The 21,072-nt window shown below is 36.5% G+C and overlaps 1 protein-coding gene across 9 annotated transcripts in view; it reads right to left on the minus strand.

The window, feature by feature from the left end:
• Positions 1-7,587: 7,587 nt before the first annotated feature.
• Positions 7,588-21,072, minus strand: part of TEAD1 (TEA domain transcription factor 1) — a 559,482-nt gene continuing 545,997 nt past the window's right edge. For all 9 annotated transcript variants that reach the window (XM_053720256.1, XM_053720253.1, XM_053720254.1 and 6 more), the window contains one exon: positions 7,588-12,629. In XM_053720256.1, coding sequence (XP_053576231.1) covers positions 12,516-12,629 — 114 coding nt within the window. In that variant the 3' untranslated portion in view covers positions 7,588-12,515. The remainder of the gene's footprint in view (positions 12,630-21,072) is intronic.

A 21,072-nucleotide genomic window follows, 5' to 3' on the forward strand; every position in this document is an offset into this window, starting at 1 on the left:
AAAATGTTTAAATACATTAGAATAATAAATTATTGATAAATTGGCAAAGAAACATTAATCTGAACGCTAGCATAACATTTCAACATTTCTCCCTGGCTAACTGAAGTGTTATATTTTAGTGTTATATTGCCTTAAAATATGTATGTACAGGCAAATGGACAATACAATGGTAGATTTTAAAATAATTTGTCTAGGTCTCACTTATCAGTTATGATAGCCATTTCTAGGCAGATGATATTTGCCGTTTTAAACCTTTGTATGCAAAAGAAGACCGTCAAGCATCAAAGGGTTTACAATCCCTGTGAAAAATACAAGTATGTTTTATACTGTAAGGCATTTGAAAATTATGGCAACGTTGATAAGGTTCTTGGCTTGGTAACCTTTGGGTAAAACTTAAAAGGGGCGCAGATAACAAAACATTTATATAACAAATATTTATGGTTTTCTCAAATAATATAATATGCATTTAATAAACAAGTGTAATTATAGAACAAATTCCTGGTGCACTTGTCTATTTCCTATTGTGGGTTCCAATGGGCACGTAAAGAACAAATTCAAACCCCCCTCATTACTTAGTTCTTTTTTTATTTCCAAGTAGAGGCATTTATTCTACTCACTTTATTTATGCCAATAAGCCACCATTTTTAAAACAATATGGAACATGTGTACAAGCAACTCTCTTCTACTGCACGTTGCCACCAATATTGTTTTAAACGTGATATTTTTTTTGCCATCTTTTGGAATAAATACTGCAGTACCCAGCTCTCGCCAACATCTAACCTGGCAAGGAAGATGGTGAAACACTAAAGGAAACAACAGGTAGCACAAGTAATTGCTGTTTCATCATAGCAGCCATGGTATGTTAGCACACGTGTTCATAATATACAAAGTCTGCACTCCTTTCAGGCAAGTGGCAAATGCTAAAATATCAAGAATGTCCTCTCACAATCAGGACTGGCACAGACACTAAGTATTATAAGCGTTTTAGTGTTCAGTTAGGGGCCTGTAGCTTTGACTCTATCCATCCAACCAAAGGCATTATGGTGATCTGTGAATATTTTTGGTCTCTACAAATTTTTATATGGCAGCACTGTTTTAAGCTGGAATTTTCAAAACCAAAGGCACGTTCAACTTACATTACAGGATCATTTGGTCATGATTTATTTATTTTTTGTTAAATAAAATACAAACTACAGGTGTAGAAATAACATGCGTAGAAATTTGTGCTTTTCTTTTTCGTGTCCTGGTATGTACACTGCCAATTAGAGGCACAAGACTGTCATATATATTTCAAGCAGTGTATGAGTCAAAAGGTTGATCAACTCCTTGGCAGCTACAAATTTCTATACTCTGTACCGCAACACTCTCTTGCAGCCAAGAGGTTTAACAAAAGGTTAGTGAAAAGTCATTCCCCCCATACCAAAGTTGAAATGGTATGCTACTGAACACTGTATAAGAACACTTAAATCCCCGTGTTTCAAACCGCTTTACTTGATTTATTGAGAAATGACATTTGGTACAATAGAAATGATAACTTCTTAAAAAGGGACACTAAAGCCCCATTTTATTATTCTTCAAAGCATACCTGCATAAACCTAATAATGGGACCTCAAATATTTCACTATTAGTTTTTTTTAACTCTGTTAGCACTAACCACTCCCTTTTCATCCACCACCTATTCAACAAAATAGGCAGAACATGCTGTGATCTGAGAGGTCTGCAGAAAGAACAGGACACATGCAGGAAATGTTAAAGCTTTTGTTTGCAGCTGTGCTCCACATCAGGCTGTTCTCAAACAGTGCTGTGATCTGGCTGCACTGTGTAAGTTTACCTTAACAAAGTGCAGCCAGAGCAAAGCACTGTTTGAAGAGAACAGTCAAAAATGTTGCTTTGCTGTAAAGTGGCAGCCTGATGACTGGCTCTCAGGGATTTTTTTTCAACCACGCCCTCTAAATTTTCACAATCTGCAAAGCTGGGACTCCTGAATGTAAGACGTTCTTGTGAGCAATGCACCTTTTTGCTACATTTTTACTTTATTAATATATGATGTTAGACCAAGAGCAAAAGGAAACAAATTTATTCGAGACATTTTAAAAACTTAAAATGTATTTTTTTTTCTCTACATCAAATTTGCAATGCAATTTTTCTAATGCTGCAATATATTATAAAACATTTTAAAAATTGCTTTATCCTCCAGTTAATCAACACATTGCAACTGAGCTGGTTCTTTAGTGTAACTGCCTAATTTAAAATTGAATTTAATTTGAAAACGACCTGCAGAAAGTGAAAATAAGGTCTACCTCTGAGCCGCGCACTGTATAAAAGGTTAGCACAACATACTTCTGAGCTACTGCTTACACTGTGCGTTGGCTTACAATATGTAAGCCTAGCTTCTATAGCTCTGCAGTGTAGGCAAAGCGATATAAACTTAATTTACATATTGTAGGAGGGCACATCATGTAATCAGAAGCACGAGTGCAATCTGATATACTACATTACAGAGGGCAGTAGCTTCTGATTGGCTGTACTACTCGCTATGTCACAGGTTAAAGAAAAATAATTTTCAAAGATAGGTGAAGGATGAAAGAGGGGGGTTACCTGTAATAGGGTTTTTAAAATGATTAAAAACAAGTTTAAGACCCGCAATTGGCCAAATCATTAGGTTTATGCAGTTATGTTGCATTGAAGATTAAAAAAACAGCGGTGTTTCGTGTAGCTTTAATGACATGGGTAGGATAATGTGTAAGTCAAATTATAATGTGATTTTCCTAAAATGCAGGGATGTAAAATTGTTTTAGGAGACTGATACGTCAATATATAAAGGTAGAATAACAGCCTATTTAGGTCCCAGTGATGATAGCTCTAATAATATAGTTGTCTATTTATACAGCTTATCCCCAAACTGTATGTTTCAGCATTGTATGAAAAGTGAGAAAACCATTTCCCCTTATCAAAGGCCTTACAGGGAACAGTACAGAAAAATACATTAAAGGACCGTTAAATAAAGTAGAAATACATAAAAAAAAAGTGCATAATAATAAGACAATACAATAGCATTGCTTTAAATAAGTAGATTTTTTTTCTTACAAATTTTCATTTAATTTGGTAGCCCCCTGTATCATGTGACAGCCATCAGCCAATAACAGACTAATATACATATATATTTAAACTCTTGCACATGATCTGTAGGCGCTGGTGTGTCATAAAGGGTGCATTTAAAAATATTGTGCACAATTTGATAATGGAAGTAAATTAGAAAAAAAAGTCTTAAAACTGCTATATCTGAATGATAAAATGTTAATTTTTTAATTTAGTGCCTTTAAGTACAGGTCCGGAATACCAACAGAAGCCACGTGCTATGGGCAAGGCTTTTGACAAGGAAAATGGTGACACATTACTGAAACAAATGCTGATTAACAGAGAAAAAATTATAGTTAAAAAAAGGAATAAATAAATAGCAATACAGCATACAATACTGACCTGATCATAGATGATTTAACATTATCCATATCTCTATGATATGTGGCAATGTTCCTTTTAGTTTTCTGAGCACATAATTATAAACAAATTAATTATCTAGGTGATGCAAGAATAAAATGCAATTAGGTCAGAAAAATAAGGGCCAGTGTAAATGTTAGTACAATAAATATAAAGAATTTAGTAAAATCCTGTACAAAAATCTGCAAATAATATAAACGTGTTAATAAAAAGGCATCTGCTACAGAACAAAAATGCTACAAGCAGAAGTACAGAACTAATAAGAAGCAGAACTTTTTATGTTACTTTGGCTTTTCAGAGGGACCATATCTTTATAAGGCTATGGTAACAAATTAGATCTGAGAGTTCCAGTAAGTGTGGTGAGAGAACAGGTCTATCGTACGTGAAATCTAAGGCACTGCATAAAGAAATACTTTGGCAGTTAAAAGACGTCTCTATAAATAAAGTTGCTGTTAATAAGATAAATGGTTCCAGCTTATTAAAGGGCTCACAGTTGACAGGCTAATATGTTATCCATTCATTTCAACCCCTTGGTGGTCAGCGGCTGCAATGAATCAAACAGCTGCATCCACCAAAGTGTAAAACACTTAAAAGGGAATTAAGGCTTTTTTAGGATAATTATGTGCTGAGTGTAGGTTATTAATGAACAATGATTAAAAAAACAAAAACAGACCATTTTTCTAGTGTTTAAAAATAATATAAAGGCACCCAAAACTGCTTAATCCCCCCCCCATAAAAACATCTATTGGAAAATGTAATTTGGTTTTGTATCTCTCTGAATACCTTGTAACCATTATTTATAACATTGCATTTGGCCTTTTAAACAGCTTTGAAATGTAGTGTTTCTTTTCTTTAAACTTGAAATTAAAATGTTAAAATAAAGAAATATTGCATTAAAAAGGTGTACAGTGCTCAGTTACAATAAAAACATTTCAGCCGGTGACAGATCACAAAGTAAAATTAGCTCATTTCAATCAACTCTCAAAATAATTTTGGCAACTGCACTATAGGATAACCAGAGAAAGGGAGATTTGCACACAAATGGTCTTAGTTGTACAGCTTATCATAAAGTAGGCTTAGAGGGGAGACATGGAGGTGGAACTGAATCATTCTACAACTTCTCTGTGCAATGTATAGAAGGCAACAGATAGTCCAGAAGAAATGACACAATTGTTTTGTCTGCTGTATACTTCCCTTCATGGGTCATGTTTAGAAATATTTACTGATGTGGCAAACACAAGTTCCTAACAGAAACATTGCAATTCACTTCTAGATCTCATGGTACAATCATCTAGAGAATTTGCCAATGCTTTACAAATGAATGGTAATATTAATATAGTTTTTGCAACTAATTATTTGATCCATTTGCAGCTTTTGTTTGTGTTCATCCCTTTACAACATTAAGGCAATTTGTCTTCAGTATTGTATACGAGAACCAATATAGGAACTTACAAGCAAAGTATTTCTAAAGAGGATAAAATCAAACAAATCTGTTTAACCCCTGTTTGTATACCTGAGTATTATTACATTGCACAATTAGTCACAATGTGAAATATACAGTGTTTAAAGCCAAGCCCCCACACCAAATCTTTGCCTCTGAGGATGCAAAATACCATGAGACAGAAGTGAGAAGTAAAATGTTAGGCACCTTGGGTTTCAAATTGTTCATTACTTGACTAAGAAAAGAAAACACAGCAGCTATCAAACGTGGATAACTATGTTCAGCACTTGGAGTTCCCATACTGTGAACAGATGAAAATAAAAGAAATAGACATCAAATAAGAAACAAATTAATTTTCTGTAGAAAAGTAGTTATCCACTCCAACAGTTGCCAAAATTAATATATATATATATATATATATATATATATATATATATATATATATATATATATATATATATATATATATATATATATATATACACACACACACAATATATATATATATATATATATATATATATATATACATACACACACACATACATTATATATATATATATATATATATATATATATATATATATATATATATATATATATATATATATTGTGTGTGTGTATATATGTATATGTATATATATATATATAAATCTTCTGGTATCTACTGCTTACTGGCTGACACCCATTGGAAAATGTTCGATTTATTCAGCATATGAGTATATATATATATATATATAAATAAATATATATATATAGTCCAGAGCAAAGACAGCACTCACTGGATTTAAGTAAAAAATAACTTTTATTGAAAAAAAAGTTAAAAGCATAGTCCCATTACGTTTCGATAACCACATCCTTGTTATGCAGAGTGAAAGTTATAAAAATTGGCTTTAAATTCCTAAGTCTTTGAATGTCCTTTGTTGAAAAGCACAAGGCTGTGGTTATGCATATAATTGTGTCTGCCTTTCTTTTTCTATACCATGTGCTGTACCATGACAGTGTTGAATGTGTTCACACCTCAGCAGCTGCCTTTTTAAAAACTGTTCTTTTTTCCTACAAGCAGCATTTACATGTGTTCACACCCAGGAGCTGTGATGATGACCTGCACAGTTCCTGATATGCTAATTAGCCATGTGCATGCAAAACAAATACTGGAGGGGTGTGAGCGTGTCTACATCCAATTGTAAAGGAGCAGGAAACAGGAAGGGGCGTGGCTTCACAGATGCATGCAATTTGGATTGTTTGACAAGCCATTTGAGGGTATATAAGACTGCTTGAAAGGAGATATGTTACTCTGCCTTCCGGATGTCAGGATTATACAACGATCCTCAAGCTGGGTGATGCCATTTGACAAAGGTGTCTGTGGACACCGAAACGTCATGGGACTATGCTTTTAACTTTTTTTCAATAAAACTTATTTCTTACTTAAATCCAGTGAGTGCTGTCTTTGCTCTGGACTGTTTATATCTGACACATGCACCCTGGTATATGCTTACCTCAACCTGGGGTTAAAGAGTGCTTATCCTTTACTTGAATTGTGTGTGTGTGTATATATATATATATACACACACACACACACATACACACACACACAATTTTGGGTACTTTCGACAATTGTCATTGATTTTTTTTAACTCATTTTGCAAACACATAACCTGACATTTTTTCCGCCATTAGTTAAAGGGACAGTATACACTCATTTTCATATAACTGCATGTAAAAGACACTACTATAAAGAATAAGATGCACAGATACTGATATAAAAATCCAGTATAAAACTGTTTAAAAACTTTCTTAGAAGCTGTGAGTTTAGCTCTGTTGAAAAGGTAGTTGGAAAGCCCACTGCAAGTGGGAAATAAGACCCTCCCCCTCCCCCTTATTTTGCATATGAAAAGACCCTTTACACAAACAGGAGCAAGCTGGAGAAGGTAGCTGACAGTATTCACATAAAACTTAGGGGCTTGGTAAGGAGTCTGAAAATCAGAGCAATGTTATTTAAAAATAAGCAAAACTATACATTTAAAAAAAAAACAAACAACTTTATGGGCTATATAAATAGATCATCTACAAAACATTTATGCAAAGAGAAAATGAGTGTACAATGTCCCTTTAATTTTGTTTCTCATTCCAATAGATAGAATAAATAAATGAGTGAAGAAATATTGTTTTTGTCCATTTTATTTGTTCCCGCAAATGAACAAACGCCAGAAAAAAAGCAGCTTCATTATTATTTTCAAAATGAATAACAAATCAATTAAGATTTGCACATCTAGTATTTTCCATGAGAAGACATTGAGGATACTGATAAGGATATGTTTTCAGGGCAGACATGAGCTTAAAGGGATATAGTAATTAAAACATTTTGGTTGTTCAGTCTAAAAGAAAGTATTTCAAAATTGTATTACAGTGCTTTTTTTTTTTTTTTTTTAAAGGATGCTCCTATGCTGAATAAATCAAACATTTATTTTGATTTATATAAACACACACACAAACACACATATATATATATATATATATATATATATATATATATATATATATATATATATATATATATATATATATATATATATATATATATATATATATATATATATACATACATACACACACACTTAAAAGGGGCCGTGTACTGTGTTTTTGTCCCTTTAAAGTGTTCCCAATGATCCATTTTACCAGCTGGAATATATTACATATTTTACAAATAACTCCTTTACCTGTATTTTCTCATTTTAAATAGCTGATTGTGCCTGTTGTAACCCCCGACCTATACTAAAAAAAAATTCAATACTTAAGCTCTGGTTATAGAAAAGATATGTAAGCAAAACTGTCGAGAAGCAAATTGACCCTTATGATTCATGTAAATGTCTTATTATTGTACTCCATAACTGTGTACTTTAAAATACATGATACCCAAATGTTAAAACACTTGAAAGTGATGCAGCATAGCTGTAAAAATCACCTGAACATCTCTATGTAAAAAAGGGATATTTTACCTCAAATTTTCCTCAGTAGCTAAATTCCATTGTAAAATGGACTTTAAGCAGCCAATCAGGAATACTAGTAATTAGGACTTTCAAATTTACTCTCAAATCTTGTGAGATTTAAGTGAAATCTCATGAGATCACAGAAAAGCAAAATGTGACATCAGCACTGATGAAGCCGATTGGCTGTTGTATTTTTTATTTTATTTTTTTACATGCAGCTGACAGTAGATGAAGTATAACTGTTCACAGATCACTTACTGTAATGAGATTAAGAAGAAAAACATGTTTTCTTGGTACAGTATTAGCCAGTTAACTAAATAAAAAATAAACAAAAGTTGAATAAGTGATGACTTTATTGGCTAAAGAAAAAGGATTATTTCTGCAAGCTTTCAAATGCAGCATCACTTTCAAGTGAATTGTGTCCCTTTAATGTTACAGCGATGCTTAATATGTTAGTGTTTTATAAATAAAATAATATTAATAACTCCCAGTTGGAAAGAGATGTTAATGTTAATTTTCCATTGTTCTCTAAGTTTTGGTCTCACTGTGTAAAAAAATAATAATAATGATGATTTTGTGTAAAAAGAGAGAGATAAGCTAACAAAGTCTGATCTCCTTGGAAGCTCAGCCCATCCCATTAGGTTGTGGTTTTAATAAGCAGAGGCAGCTATTTCATATACAAAAATATACATAACAATTTTCCATACATTTTAAACTCTGCAGCTAGTATGATATGGCAAGTCATTGGAAACACATAAAGGTGAAACTAATTTTACAGTACACTGGCCCTTTAACATCTTAAACAATATTTAAGCAATTTGGAGGGCATCTACAAATCCTTATTGCCACAGATTCTATAACTGGGCAAAATGAGGCTCTGCAACCTTGCTAAACAAGAAAGAAAATTAAAACAACTTTTTATTGTTAAAGGGATAATGAACAATTTTTTTCCTTTCATGACTCAGAGCAAGCAATTTTAAGCAACTTTCTAATTTACTCCTATTTTAAAATTTTCTTTGTTCTCTTGGTATCTTTACTTGACAATTGTAAGCTTACGAGCCAGCCCATCTTTGGTTCAAACACCTGGGTAGCGATTGGTGACTAAATGTATCTACTAATCAGCAAGCGCTATCCAAGGTTCTGGACCAAAAATGGGCCGGCTCGTAGGCTTAGATTCCTGCTTTTTAAATAAAGATACCAAAGAACGAAGAAAAATTGATAATAGGACTAAATTAGAAAGTTGCCTAAAATTGCCTGCTCTATCTGAAGAAAAAAATGGGTTCAGTATCCCTTTAAATATGCACTCAAATATTTAAATGTCTACAGCAGCATTGCCTGGTAGCATCAGATTTACATACAATCCTATCTAGTTTATATACTGTTGATATAATTTATTTAAAAATATTTGCATTGGTGCTGTCACGGCTAGACTATATTTGTCCTCACTGCCCTAAAACAAACCCTTAGTATACAGTGAAACTGTAACCCTTTACAGCAGAATATTTCCATACTGAGCACTGACTCACCTTTTTAATCCTTAGCAAGACTCTAATGCAGAGAAAAATAGTTATTGTGCCGAATTATATTTAAGAGAAATGTATGACTATTTCTACTGGGCTTAAATACAAGACTGTAATGAAATACATAATTAAAAAGGAATCCTTCCTTTCCCAAAAAGGGACATGTTCTAGTAAAAAAGAACTAGCAAAACAGCACACAGTCCAATAGTATTGATAGATTTAAAATTTAAATATTCTCCTGTATAATTATTGGAGTAAACCTCAAACAAGAAGTGTTCAGAAGATAATTACAGGAAATCTAGGTAAAGTGCAATGTTAATTTTACTATGATTTTTTTTATCAGGTTTTAACTGAGTTTAAAGGGATACTAAATCCAACATTTTTCATTAATGAGTCAGACAGAAAATTGCTTAAAATGGCATGCTCTAATTTACTCCTAATATAAATTTTTCTTTGTTTTCTTGCTATCTTTATTTAAAAAGCACAAATGTAAAGCTTAGTAGCCGGCCCATTTTTAGTTCAGAACTTGGGTTGCGCTTTCTTATTGGTCGGCTGAATGTAGTCACCAATCAGTGCTATCCAGGGTGCTGAACCTAAAACAGGCCATCTCCTAAGCTTTATTCCTGCTTTTTAAATAAATATAGCAAGAGAACAAAGAAAATTTGATAAAAAGAAAGTTGCTTAAAATTGCATGCACAAAAAAATTTGGGTTTAGTATCCCTTTAAACATTTCTTTAAATCTGGTCTCTGAAGGGTAAGTGTGTGAAAAACACTGATACCATTTGTGTACACAGTAAAGGACACTTCTGCATTGCTACAATGCTGCAGACAATAGTTCCAATTTAGATTTGCTGGGTGATAACTCCAGATTTGTCACTGCTCAAACTAAGTGAAACGACTACTCACAATACTGCAAGGTTCTAAACTAGGACACATTTCTGATACGTTCATTATAGGGAGAGGTTGGGGGTAAAGCCTTAATCATTACTGTCTATGCATTGAGTGAGGCCTGATGCTTGCTCATTTAAAAGCCTGTATTACCAAGTGACATGCGATATTAATCTTATGATCAGCTGCCAAACTGGTGATGTGGAAAAGGCACATATATCTTACGTGAAAAGTATTTATAACCCCCAGTGGCATGATTATGCAAGCAGCTGGACATATGTGATGAACTATGACCCTCTGGTATATTTAAACAAATGTCAAAACATGATGGTCAAAATTTAAATGATAATATGTGTGTTTCAGTTCTTATTTGAAGAATTACACCAGTATTAGCAAAAAAAATGCTTCCAACATTTATTAGAAGCATTTGTGTCATCACTGTTTCAAGAGAGTTGTATACAGAATGTATCTAGATATGTCCTGTGCACTCACATTGATACAACCACCTTTTGAGCAGAAGCAGCTCTCTACTATAGGTGCACAGACCATAAAACAACCATGAGTACGGTATCTTGGCTGAAAGACGTAAGTGGCTTGTAAACTTTGGTGGCCAGAATAAGTAACCGATCATTTGTTATATTGATGGATTTTATACTTAATTTCTGAATAAAAAGTTTTGATTCCAACTGATTCCAGTGCTCCTTCATATTTGCAAATATATATATATATATATATGTGTGTGTGTGCACCCATGCAAAGTAAAAGCTATTTAAACAGTAACAGCTTTTGCTACAAGCATTTTTTCTAATAAAAAGTGTATTGCAAACATGTTTCTGTTAAAAAATAAATAAAAAAAATGAAACGCACATGTGTACGACAACGCTAAATGCAGGACAGCTTAGTCCTACACCTGATCATGAGATTTAGGTTCAAAATTAAAATAGTCCTGAGTATTCCCAGACAGTTGCTAGTTATGCTGAAGGATAGTTCTGCACGAACCTCAAAATCAGATGGTGAGGATAGAAAACATTTAATATCCTACAGTCTTGCATTTAAGATCCTTAGAAATAAGTGTAACTTTAGAAATAAAATATTACCTGGAACTTAAAGGGCATGATTGGTAACTTCTCTTTGTATTTCTTGTTTTTTTTTTAAACATGCAGCTAGTTTTATGTCCTGGATGCCCTTTATAGGTGATATTACACAATATCAGTATTGTGTACTTTGACTAAACTCCAAAAAAGGAAAATAATTAAAGAATTCACATAAAACTTAATTAAAACCTAATAGAAATAATTTGTAGGTCAACATGACAAACCCATAAAAAATAAGTCATTGCAAATAATCTTTTTTCACCAACGTAAACCACTGTATTAGCACAGTACACCTTTTTTGCTTCTTGTTTTTGTTTTTTTTATACAGTAGTTACGTTAGCTAGAAGGCTGGTTTTGTTTGCAGTACCTGTTTCAAAATAGTTTTCTGGATTAAAAGATTAGTATATATAGAAAATAATATAAAACCACTGCATCTCGTCAGGTGCCTCCAAAGAACATATTAGCATTTGGTTTCAAACAGAAAACATATCCCTCCCCCCTCCTTTTCCCTCACTTAAATAATTTAGAGAATTACATTCGTTCATACGCTTAACCCTCTGCTACAGGTAGTTACAAAAATCAATATTTCTAAAACATTTTTACATTCATATAATTTCTTTTGTGTTTTTCTTGAATTGTCAAAACATTTTTTTTTTACGTATAAGATTTGAAAGGCTGTAAATTTTACAATGAAAAACACTTTCTCTCTCTTTTTTTTTTTGTACTTATCTCCACGTATGCAAAGCCTAATTAAAGAAGGCCCTTGCAATATTTATCTGCTGGAAAATTCCGCCATGATTTTGCTCTGCAATACATGGTGCACCCCTCCAGCACAAGAGTTCGATCCCAACAATAAGTAGAAAAAGTCTTTTTTTTTCCTTTTTTCTTAAGAAATCTTTACAACTGCAATGTTTCACAGCTACCATTAATTTAAGAACATATTAAAAATGACTTCACTGAGATAAACAAGAAGAGAAATGCTGGGTGGGCCATAGGCACTGCCATTTTAGTGTTGAGTTTAAGTCTGTTTCCATTGTGAATTGTTGTATAAAGACACTTATAAAGAATCCCTCTGTATGCACACTTATTCTTTCACAAGCCTGTAGATGTGATGTTGTGCTCCGTGCTCACTGTTTGAAACTTCAAATACGCATGCCATGCAGAGCAGGGTTTCTTGTGTATCCCTGTTCGTTACAACCTAAAAGAGAGAAGAAAGCCCGTTAGAATCAAGGAATATATGTTTGTTTAAAACTTCTTATGTGATCTAGCCAAAAAAATAATTTAATCCTTACCTGATAAATTCATTTCCTCCATGGTGGTGAGAGTCTACGAACCATTACTCCTGGGAATTACTCTTCCTCAACACTAGGAGGAGGTAAAGATTCCCAAACCCCAAGATCTCTAGAAAAACCCTCCCACCTCACTGGTAAACTAGTCTGACGTTTAGCCAAGCAAGAGAGGTAGGAAACACTAATAAGAACAAAATAGGAGCAGGTAAAAAAAAAGATGTGCACTAAAATAAAACACCAGAAATTAAACTGGGTGGGGTCTTGTGGACTTATCACCATGAAAGAAAGTAATCTATCAGATCAGCATAAATTATGTTTTCTTTGCAGGTGGTGAGAGTCCACGATCCATTACTCATCTAATACCAAAGCTATGGAATCCATGAGTAATGAAAAAACATAATTTATGCTTACCTGATAAATTTATTTCTCTTGTGGTGTATCCAGTCCACGGATCATCCATTACTTGTGGGATATTCTCATTCCCAACAGGAAGTTGCAAGAGGACACCCACAGCAGAGCTGTCTATATAGCTCCTCCCCTAACTGCCATATCCAGTCATTCGACCGAAAACAAGCAGAGAAAGGAGAAACCATAGGGTGCAGTGGTGACTGTAGTTTAAAGTTAAAAAATACCTGCCTTAAAATGACAGGACGGGCCGTGGACTGGATACACCACAAGAGAAATAAATTTATCAGGTAAGCATAAATAATGTTTTCTCTTGTAAGGTGTATCCAGTCCACGGATCATCCATTACTTGTGGGATACCAATACCAAAGCTAAAGTACACGGATGAAGGGAGGGACAAGGCAGGTACTTAAACGGAAGGTACCACTGCCTGTAAAACCTTTCTCCCAAAAATAGCCTCAGAAGAAGCAAAAGTATCAAACTTGTAGAATTTTGAAAAAGTATGAAGCGAAGACCAAGTCGCCACCTTGCAAATCTGTTCAACAGAAGCCTCATTTTTAAAGGCCCATGTGGAAGCCACAGCTCTAGTGTAATGAGCTGTAATCCTTTCTGGAGGCTGCTGGCCAGCAGTCTCATAGGCTAAGCGGATTATGCTTCTTAGCCAAAAAGAAAGAGAGGTTGCCGAAGCCTTTTGACCTCTCCTCTGTCCAGAGTAGACAACAAACAAAGCAGATGTTTGACGAAAATCTTTAGTAGCTTGCAAGTAAAACTTTAAAGCACGAACCACGTCCAGATTGTGTAATAGACGTTCCTTCTTTGAAGAAGGATTAGGACACAAAGATGGGACAACAATCTCTTGATTGATATTCTTATTAGATACCACCTTAGGTAAAAACCCAGGTTTGGTACGCAGGACTACCTTATCCGCATGGAAGATCAGATAAGGAGAATCACATTGTAAAGCAGATAACTCGGAGACTCTACGAGACGAGGAAATGGCTACCAAAAAAAGAACTTTCCAAGATAAGTTTGATATCTATGGAATGAAGAGGTTCAAACGGAACTCCTTGAAGAAGTTTAAGAACCAGATTTAAGCTCCATGGCGGAGCAACAGGTTTAAACACAGGCTTGATTCTAACTAAAGCCTGACAAAATGCCTGAACGCCTGGAACATCTGCCAGATGCTTGTTCAAAAGAATAGACAGGGCAGAAATCTGTCCTTTTAAGGAACTAGCTGACAATCCTTTTTCCAAACCTTCTTGGAGCAAGGATAATATCCTGGGAATCCTGACCTTACTCCATGAGTAACCCTTGGATTCACACCAATAAAGATATTTACGCCATATCTTATGGTAAATTTTCCTGGTGACAGGCTTTCGTGCCTGTATTAAGGTATCAATTACTGACTCGGAGAAGCCACGCTTTGATAACATCAAGCGTTCAATCTCCAGGCAGTTAGTCTCAGAGAAATTAGATTTGGATGATTGAAAGGACCTTGTAGTAGAAGGTCTTGTCTTAACGGCAGAGTCCAAGGTGGAAAGGATGACATGTCCACTAGATCTGCATACCAGGTCCTGCGTGGTCACGCAGGCGCTATCAAGGTCACCGATGCTCTCTCCTGCTTGATCTTGGCAATCAGGCGAGGGAGCAGAGGAAACGGTGGAAACACATAAGCCAGGTTGAAAGACCAGGGCGCTGCTAGAGCATCTATCAGCGTTGCCTTGGGATCCCTGGACCCGTAACAAGGAAGCTTGGCGTTCTGGCGAGACGCCATGAGATCCAGTTCTGGTTTGCCCCAACAATGAATCAATTGTGCAAACACCTCCGGATGGAGTTCCCACTCCCCCGGATAAAAAGTCTGACGACTTAGAAAATCCACCTCCCAGTTCTCTACACCTGGGATATGGATAGCTGATAGGTGGCAAGAGGGAACTCCTTGTTCCCCCTTGATGGTTGATGTAAGCCACAGTCGTGATGTTGTCCGACTGAAATCTGATGAACCTCAGAGTTGCTAACTGAGGCCAAGTCATAAGAGCATTGAATATCGCTCTCAGTTCCAGAATATTTATTGGAAGGAGTGACTCCTCCTGAGTCCACGATCCCTGAGCTTTCAGGGAGTTCCAGACTGCACCCCAACCTAGAAGGCTGGCATCTGTTGTTACAATTGTTCAATCTGGCCTGCGAAAGGTCATACCTTTGGACAGATGGACCCGAGATAGCCACCAGAAAAGAGAATCCCTGGTCTCTTGATCCAGATTTAGTAGAGGGGACAAATCTGTGTAATCCCCATTCCACTGACTGAGCATGCAGAGTTGCAGCGGTCTGAGATGTAGGCGTGCAAACGGCACTATATCCATTGCCGCTACCATCAAGACGATTACTTCCATGCACTGAGCCACCGAAGGGCGAGGAATGGAATAAAGAACACGGCAGGAATTTAGAAGTTTTGATAACCTGGACTCCGTCAGGTAAATTTTCATTTCTACAGAATCTATCAGAGTCCCTAGGAAGGAAACTCTTGTGAGGGGGGATAGAGAACTCTTTTCCTCGTTCACCTTCCACCCATGCGACCTCAGAAATGCCAACACTATGTCCGTATGAGACTTGGCAATTTGGAAGTTTGACGCCTGAATCAGGATGCCGTCTAAATAAGGGGCCACTGCTATTCTCCGCAGCCTTAGGACCGCCAGAAGCGACCCCAGAACCTTCGTAAAAATTCTTGGGGCTGTAGCTAACCTAAAGGGAAGAGCTACAAACTGGTAATGCCTGTCTAGGAAGGCAAACCTGAGAAACCGATGATGATCTTTGTGTATCGAAATGTGAAGATAAGAATCCTTTAAATCCACTGTAGTCATGTATTGACCCTCCTGGATCATAGGTAGGATGGTATGAATAGTCTCCATCTTGAATGATGGAACTCTGAGGAATTTGTTTAAGATCTTTAGATCCAAAATTGGTCTGAAGGTTCCCTCTTTTTTGGGAACCACAAACTGATTTGAGTAAAATCCCTGTCCCTGTTCCTCCTTTGGAACTGGATGGATCACTCCCATAACTAGGAGGTCTTGTACACAGTGTAAGAATGCCTCTCTCTTTATCTGGTTTGCAGATAATTGTGAAAGGTGAAATCTCCCTTTTTTGGGGGGGGGGAAGCTTTGAAGTCCAGAAGATATCCCTGGGATATAATTTCCAACGCCCAGGGATCCTGGACATCTCTTGCCCACGCCTGGGTGAAGAGCGAAAGTCTGCCCCCTACTAGATACGTTACCGGATAGGGGGCCGTTCCTTCATGCTGTCTCAGAGGCAGCAGCAAGCTTTTTGGCCTTCTTACCTTTGTTCCAGGCCTGGTTAGGTCTCCACACCGTCTTGGACTGAGCAAAAGTTCCTTCTTGTTTTGCATTAGAGGAAGTTGATGCCGCACTTGCCTTGAAGTTTCGAAAGGCACGAAAATTAGACTGTTTGGCCCTTGATTTGGACCTATCCTGAGGAAGGGCATGACCTTTTCCTCCAGTGATATCAGCAATAATCTCCTTCAAACCAGGCCCGAATAGGGTCTGCCCCTTGAAGGGAATGTTAAGCAGCTTAGACTTTGAAGTAACGTCAGCTGACCATGATTTAAGCCGTAGCGCTCTGCGCGCCTGGATAGCAAAAAACAGAATTCTTAGCCGTTAGTTTAGTCAAATGAACAATGGCATCAGAAACAAAAGAATTGGCTAGCTTAAGTGCTCTAAGCTTGTCAAGTATGTCATCCAATGGAGTCGCTACCTGTAAAACCTCTTCCAGAGACTCAAACCAGAACGCCGCAGCAGCAGTGACAGGAGCAATGCATGCAAGGGGCTGTAGGATAAAACCTTGTTGAATAAACATTTTCTTAAGGTAACCCTCTAACTTTTTATCCATTGGATCTAAGAAAGCACAACTGTCCTCGACAGGGATAGTAGTACGCTTTGCTAGAGTAGAAACTGCTCCCTCCTCCTTAGAAACTGTCTGCCATAAGTCCCGTGTGGTGGCGTCTATTGGAAACATTTTTCTAAAAATAGGAGGGGGAGAGAACGGCACACCTGGCCTATCCCATTCCTTAGTAATAATTTCTGTAAACCTTTTAGGTATTGGAAAAACATCAGTGCACACCGGCACTGCATAGTATTTATCCAGTCTACACAATTTCTCTGGCACTGCAATTGTATCACAGTCACTCAGAGCAGCTAAAACCTCCCTGAGTAACACGCGGAGGTGTTCAAGCTTAAATTTAAATGTAGAAATATCAGAATCAGGTTGCATCATCTTCCCTGAGTCAGAAACATCACCCACAGAAAGAAGCTCTCCTTCTTCAGCTTCTGCATATTGTGAGGCAGTATCAGACATAGCTCTTAAAGCGTCAGTATGCTCTGTATTTCGTCTAACTCCAGAGCTATCTCGCTTTCCTCTAAATTCAGGTAGTCTGGCTAATACCGCTAACAGTGTATTATCCATGACTGCCGCCATGTCTTGTAAAGTAAACGCTATGGGCGCCCTGGATGTACTTGGCGCCATTTGAGCGGGAGTCAAAGGATCTGACACGTGGGGAGAGTTAGTCGGCATAACTTCCCCCTCGTCAGATTCCTCTGGTGATAAATTTTTTTAAAGACAGAATATGATCTTTATTGCTTAAAGTGAAATCAGTACATTTGGTACACATTCTAAGAGGGGGTTCCACCATGGCTTTTAAACATAATGAACAAGGAGTTTCCTCTATGTCAGACATGTTTGTACAGACTAGCAATGAGACTAGCAAGCTTGGAAAACACTTTAAATCAAGTTAACAAGCAAATATAAGAAACGGTACTGTGCCTTTAAGAGAAACAAATTGTCAGAATTTGAAAAACAGTGAAAAAAAGCAGTAAATCAAACAAAATTTTTACAGTGTGTATAATAAGCTAACAGAGCATTGCACCCACTTGCAAATGGATGATTAACCCCTTAGTTCAAAAAACGGATCAAAAAAACGATAGACGTTTTTTTAACTGTCACACCAACTGCCACAGCCTTGCTGTGGGCCTACCTTCCCCAACAAACTATTTTGGAAAGCCTCAGAGCCCTTTAGAGATGTCCTATAGCATTCAGGGGACTCCTGGAGGAAGCTGGATGTCTCAGTCTGTAAAAGTTACTGCGCAAAAAAGCGCTAAATTAGGCCCCTCCCACTCATAGTAACACAGTGGAAAGCCTCAGGAAACTGTTTCTAGGCAAATTTAAGCCAGTCATGTGGAAAAAACTAGGCCCCAATAAAGTTTTATCATCAAAGTATATATAAAAACGTTTAAACATGCAAGCAAACGTTTTATATTGTAAATATAAAAGAGTATTACCTCAGAAAGTAAGCATGATACCAGTCGCTATTACATCACTGTATTCAGGCTTACCTTACATAAATTTGGTATCAGCAGCATTTTCTAGCATTCACATCTTCTAGAAAAAATCTTAACTGCACATACCTCATAGCAGGATAACCTGCACGCCATTCCCCAGCTGAAGTTATCTCTCTCTTCAGTCATGTGTGAGAACAGCAATGGATCTTAGTTACAACCTGCTAAGATCATAGAAATCACAGGCACATTCTTCTATTTTTCTGCCTGGAACAAAATAGTACAACTCCGGTACCATTTAAAAATAATAAACTTTTGATTGAAGCAAAATAACAGCTACATTTCACCACTTCTCTCTTACTACCTCCATGCTTGTTGAGAGTTGCAAGAGAATGACTGGATATGGCAGTTAGGGAAGGAGCTATATAGACAGCTCTGCTGTGGGTGTCCTCTTGTAACTTCCTGTTGGGAATGAGAATATTCCACAAGTAATGGATGATCCGTGGACTGGATACACCTTACAAGAGAAATAAAGGCAGGATAAAAAAACAAAGACAATTTCACATAGAAAGCTAAATCCAAAACCCCAAAAAATGAATTGGAAGTATATATAACATAATTTATGTAAGAATTTACCTGATAAATTAATTTCTTTCATATTGGGAAGAGTCCATGAGCTAGTGACGTATGGTATATACAATCCTAGCAGGAGGGGCAAAGTTTCCCAAACCTCAAAATGCCTATAAATACACCCCTCACCACACCCACAATTCAGTTTAACGAATAGCCAAGAAGTGGGGTGATAAAGAAAGGAGCGAAAGCATCAACAAGGAATTGGAATAATTGTGCTTTATACAAAAAAATCATAACCACCATAAAAATGGTGGGCCTCATGGACTCTTGCCAATATGAAAGAAATGAATTTATCAGGTAAATTCTTATATAAATTATGTTTTCTTTCATGTAATTGGCAAGAGTCCATGCGCTAGTGACGTATGGGATAGCAATACCCAAGATGTGGAACTCCACGCAAGAGTCACTAGAGAGGGAGGGATAAAAAATAAAGACAGCCAATTCCGCTGAAAAAATGAATCCACAACCCAAATCATACGTTTTAATCTTATAATGGAAAAGAAAAAAAACTGAAATTATAAGCAGAAGAATCAAACTGAAACAGCTGCCTGAAGAACTTTTCTACCAAAAACTGCTTCTGAAGAAGAAAAAACATCAAAATGGTAGAACTTAGTAAATGTATGCAAAAGAAGACCAAGTTGCTGCTTTGCAAATATGATCAACTGAAGCTTCATTCTTAAAAGCCCAGGAAGTGGAAACTGACCTAGTAGAATGAGCTATAATCATCTGAGGCGGGATTTACCCGACTCCAAATAAGCGTGATGAATCAAAAGCTTTAACCAAGATGCCAAAGAAATGGCAGAAGCCTTCTGACCTTTCCTAGAACCAGAAAAGATTACAAATAGACTAAAAGTCTTCCTGAAATCTTTAGTAGCTTCAACATAATATTTCAAAGCTCTCACCACATCCAAAGAATGTAAAGATCTTTCCAAAGAATTCTTAGGATGGGGACACAAAGAAGGGACAACAATTTCCCTACTGTTGTTGGAATTCACAACTTTAGGTAAGAATTTAAATGAAGCCCGCAAAAGTGCCTTATCCTGATGAAAAATCAGAAAAGGAGACTCACAAGAAAAAGCAGATAATTCAGAAACTCTTCTAGCAGAAGAGATGGCCAAAAGAAACAACACTTTCCAAGTAAGCAATTTAATGTCCAAAGAATACATAGGCTCAAACGGAGGAGCCTGTAAAGCCTTCAAAACCAAATTAAGACTCCAAGGAGGAGAGATTGATTTAATGACAGGCTTGATACAAACCAAAGCCTGTACAAAACAATGAATATCATGGAGTTTAGCAATTTTTCTGTGGAATAAAACAGAAAGAGCAGAGATTTGTCCTTTCAAGGAACTCGCAGACAAACCCTTATCCAAACCATCCTGAAGAAACTGTAAAATTCTAGGAATTCTAAAAGAATGCCAAAAGAATTTATGAGAAGAACACCATGAAATGTAAGTCTTCCAAACTCGATAATAAATCTTTCTAGAAACAGATTTACGAGCCTGCAACGTAGTATTAATCACTGAGTCAGAGAAACCTCTATGACTAAGCACTAAGCGTTTAATTTCCATACCTTCAAATTTAATGATTTGAGATCCTGATGGAAAAATTGGACCTTGAGATAGAAGGTCTGGCCTTAGTGAAAGTGGTCAGGGTTGGCAACTGGACATCAGAACAGGATCCGCATACCAAAACCTGTGAGCCCATGCTGGAGCCACGAGCAGTACAAACAATTGCTCCATGATGATCTTGGAAATCACTCTTGGAAGAACTAGAAGCGGAAAAATATAGGCAGGTTGATAACTCCAGGGAAGTGTCAATGCATCCACTGCTTCTGCGTGAGGATCCCTGGACCTGGACAGGTATCTGGGAAGTTTCTTGTTTAGATGAGATGCCATCAGATCTATTTCTGGAAGCCCCCACATCTGAACAATTTGAAAAAAACACATCTGGGTGAAGAGTCCACTATCCCGGATGT

This window comes from Bombina bombina, chromosome 7, assembly GCF_027579735.1.
Source record: "Bombina bombina isolate aBomBom1 chromosome 7, aBomBom1.pri, whole genome shotgun sequence".
In the NCBI taxonomy this organism is placed as follows: Eukaryota; Metazoa; Chordata; class Amphibia; order Anura; family Bombinatoridae; genus Bombina; species Bombina bombina.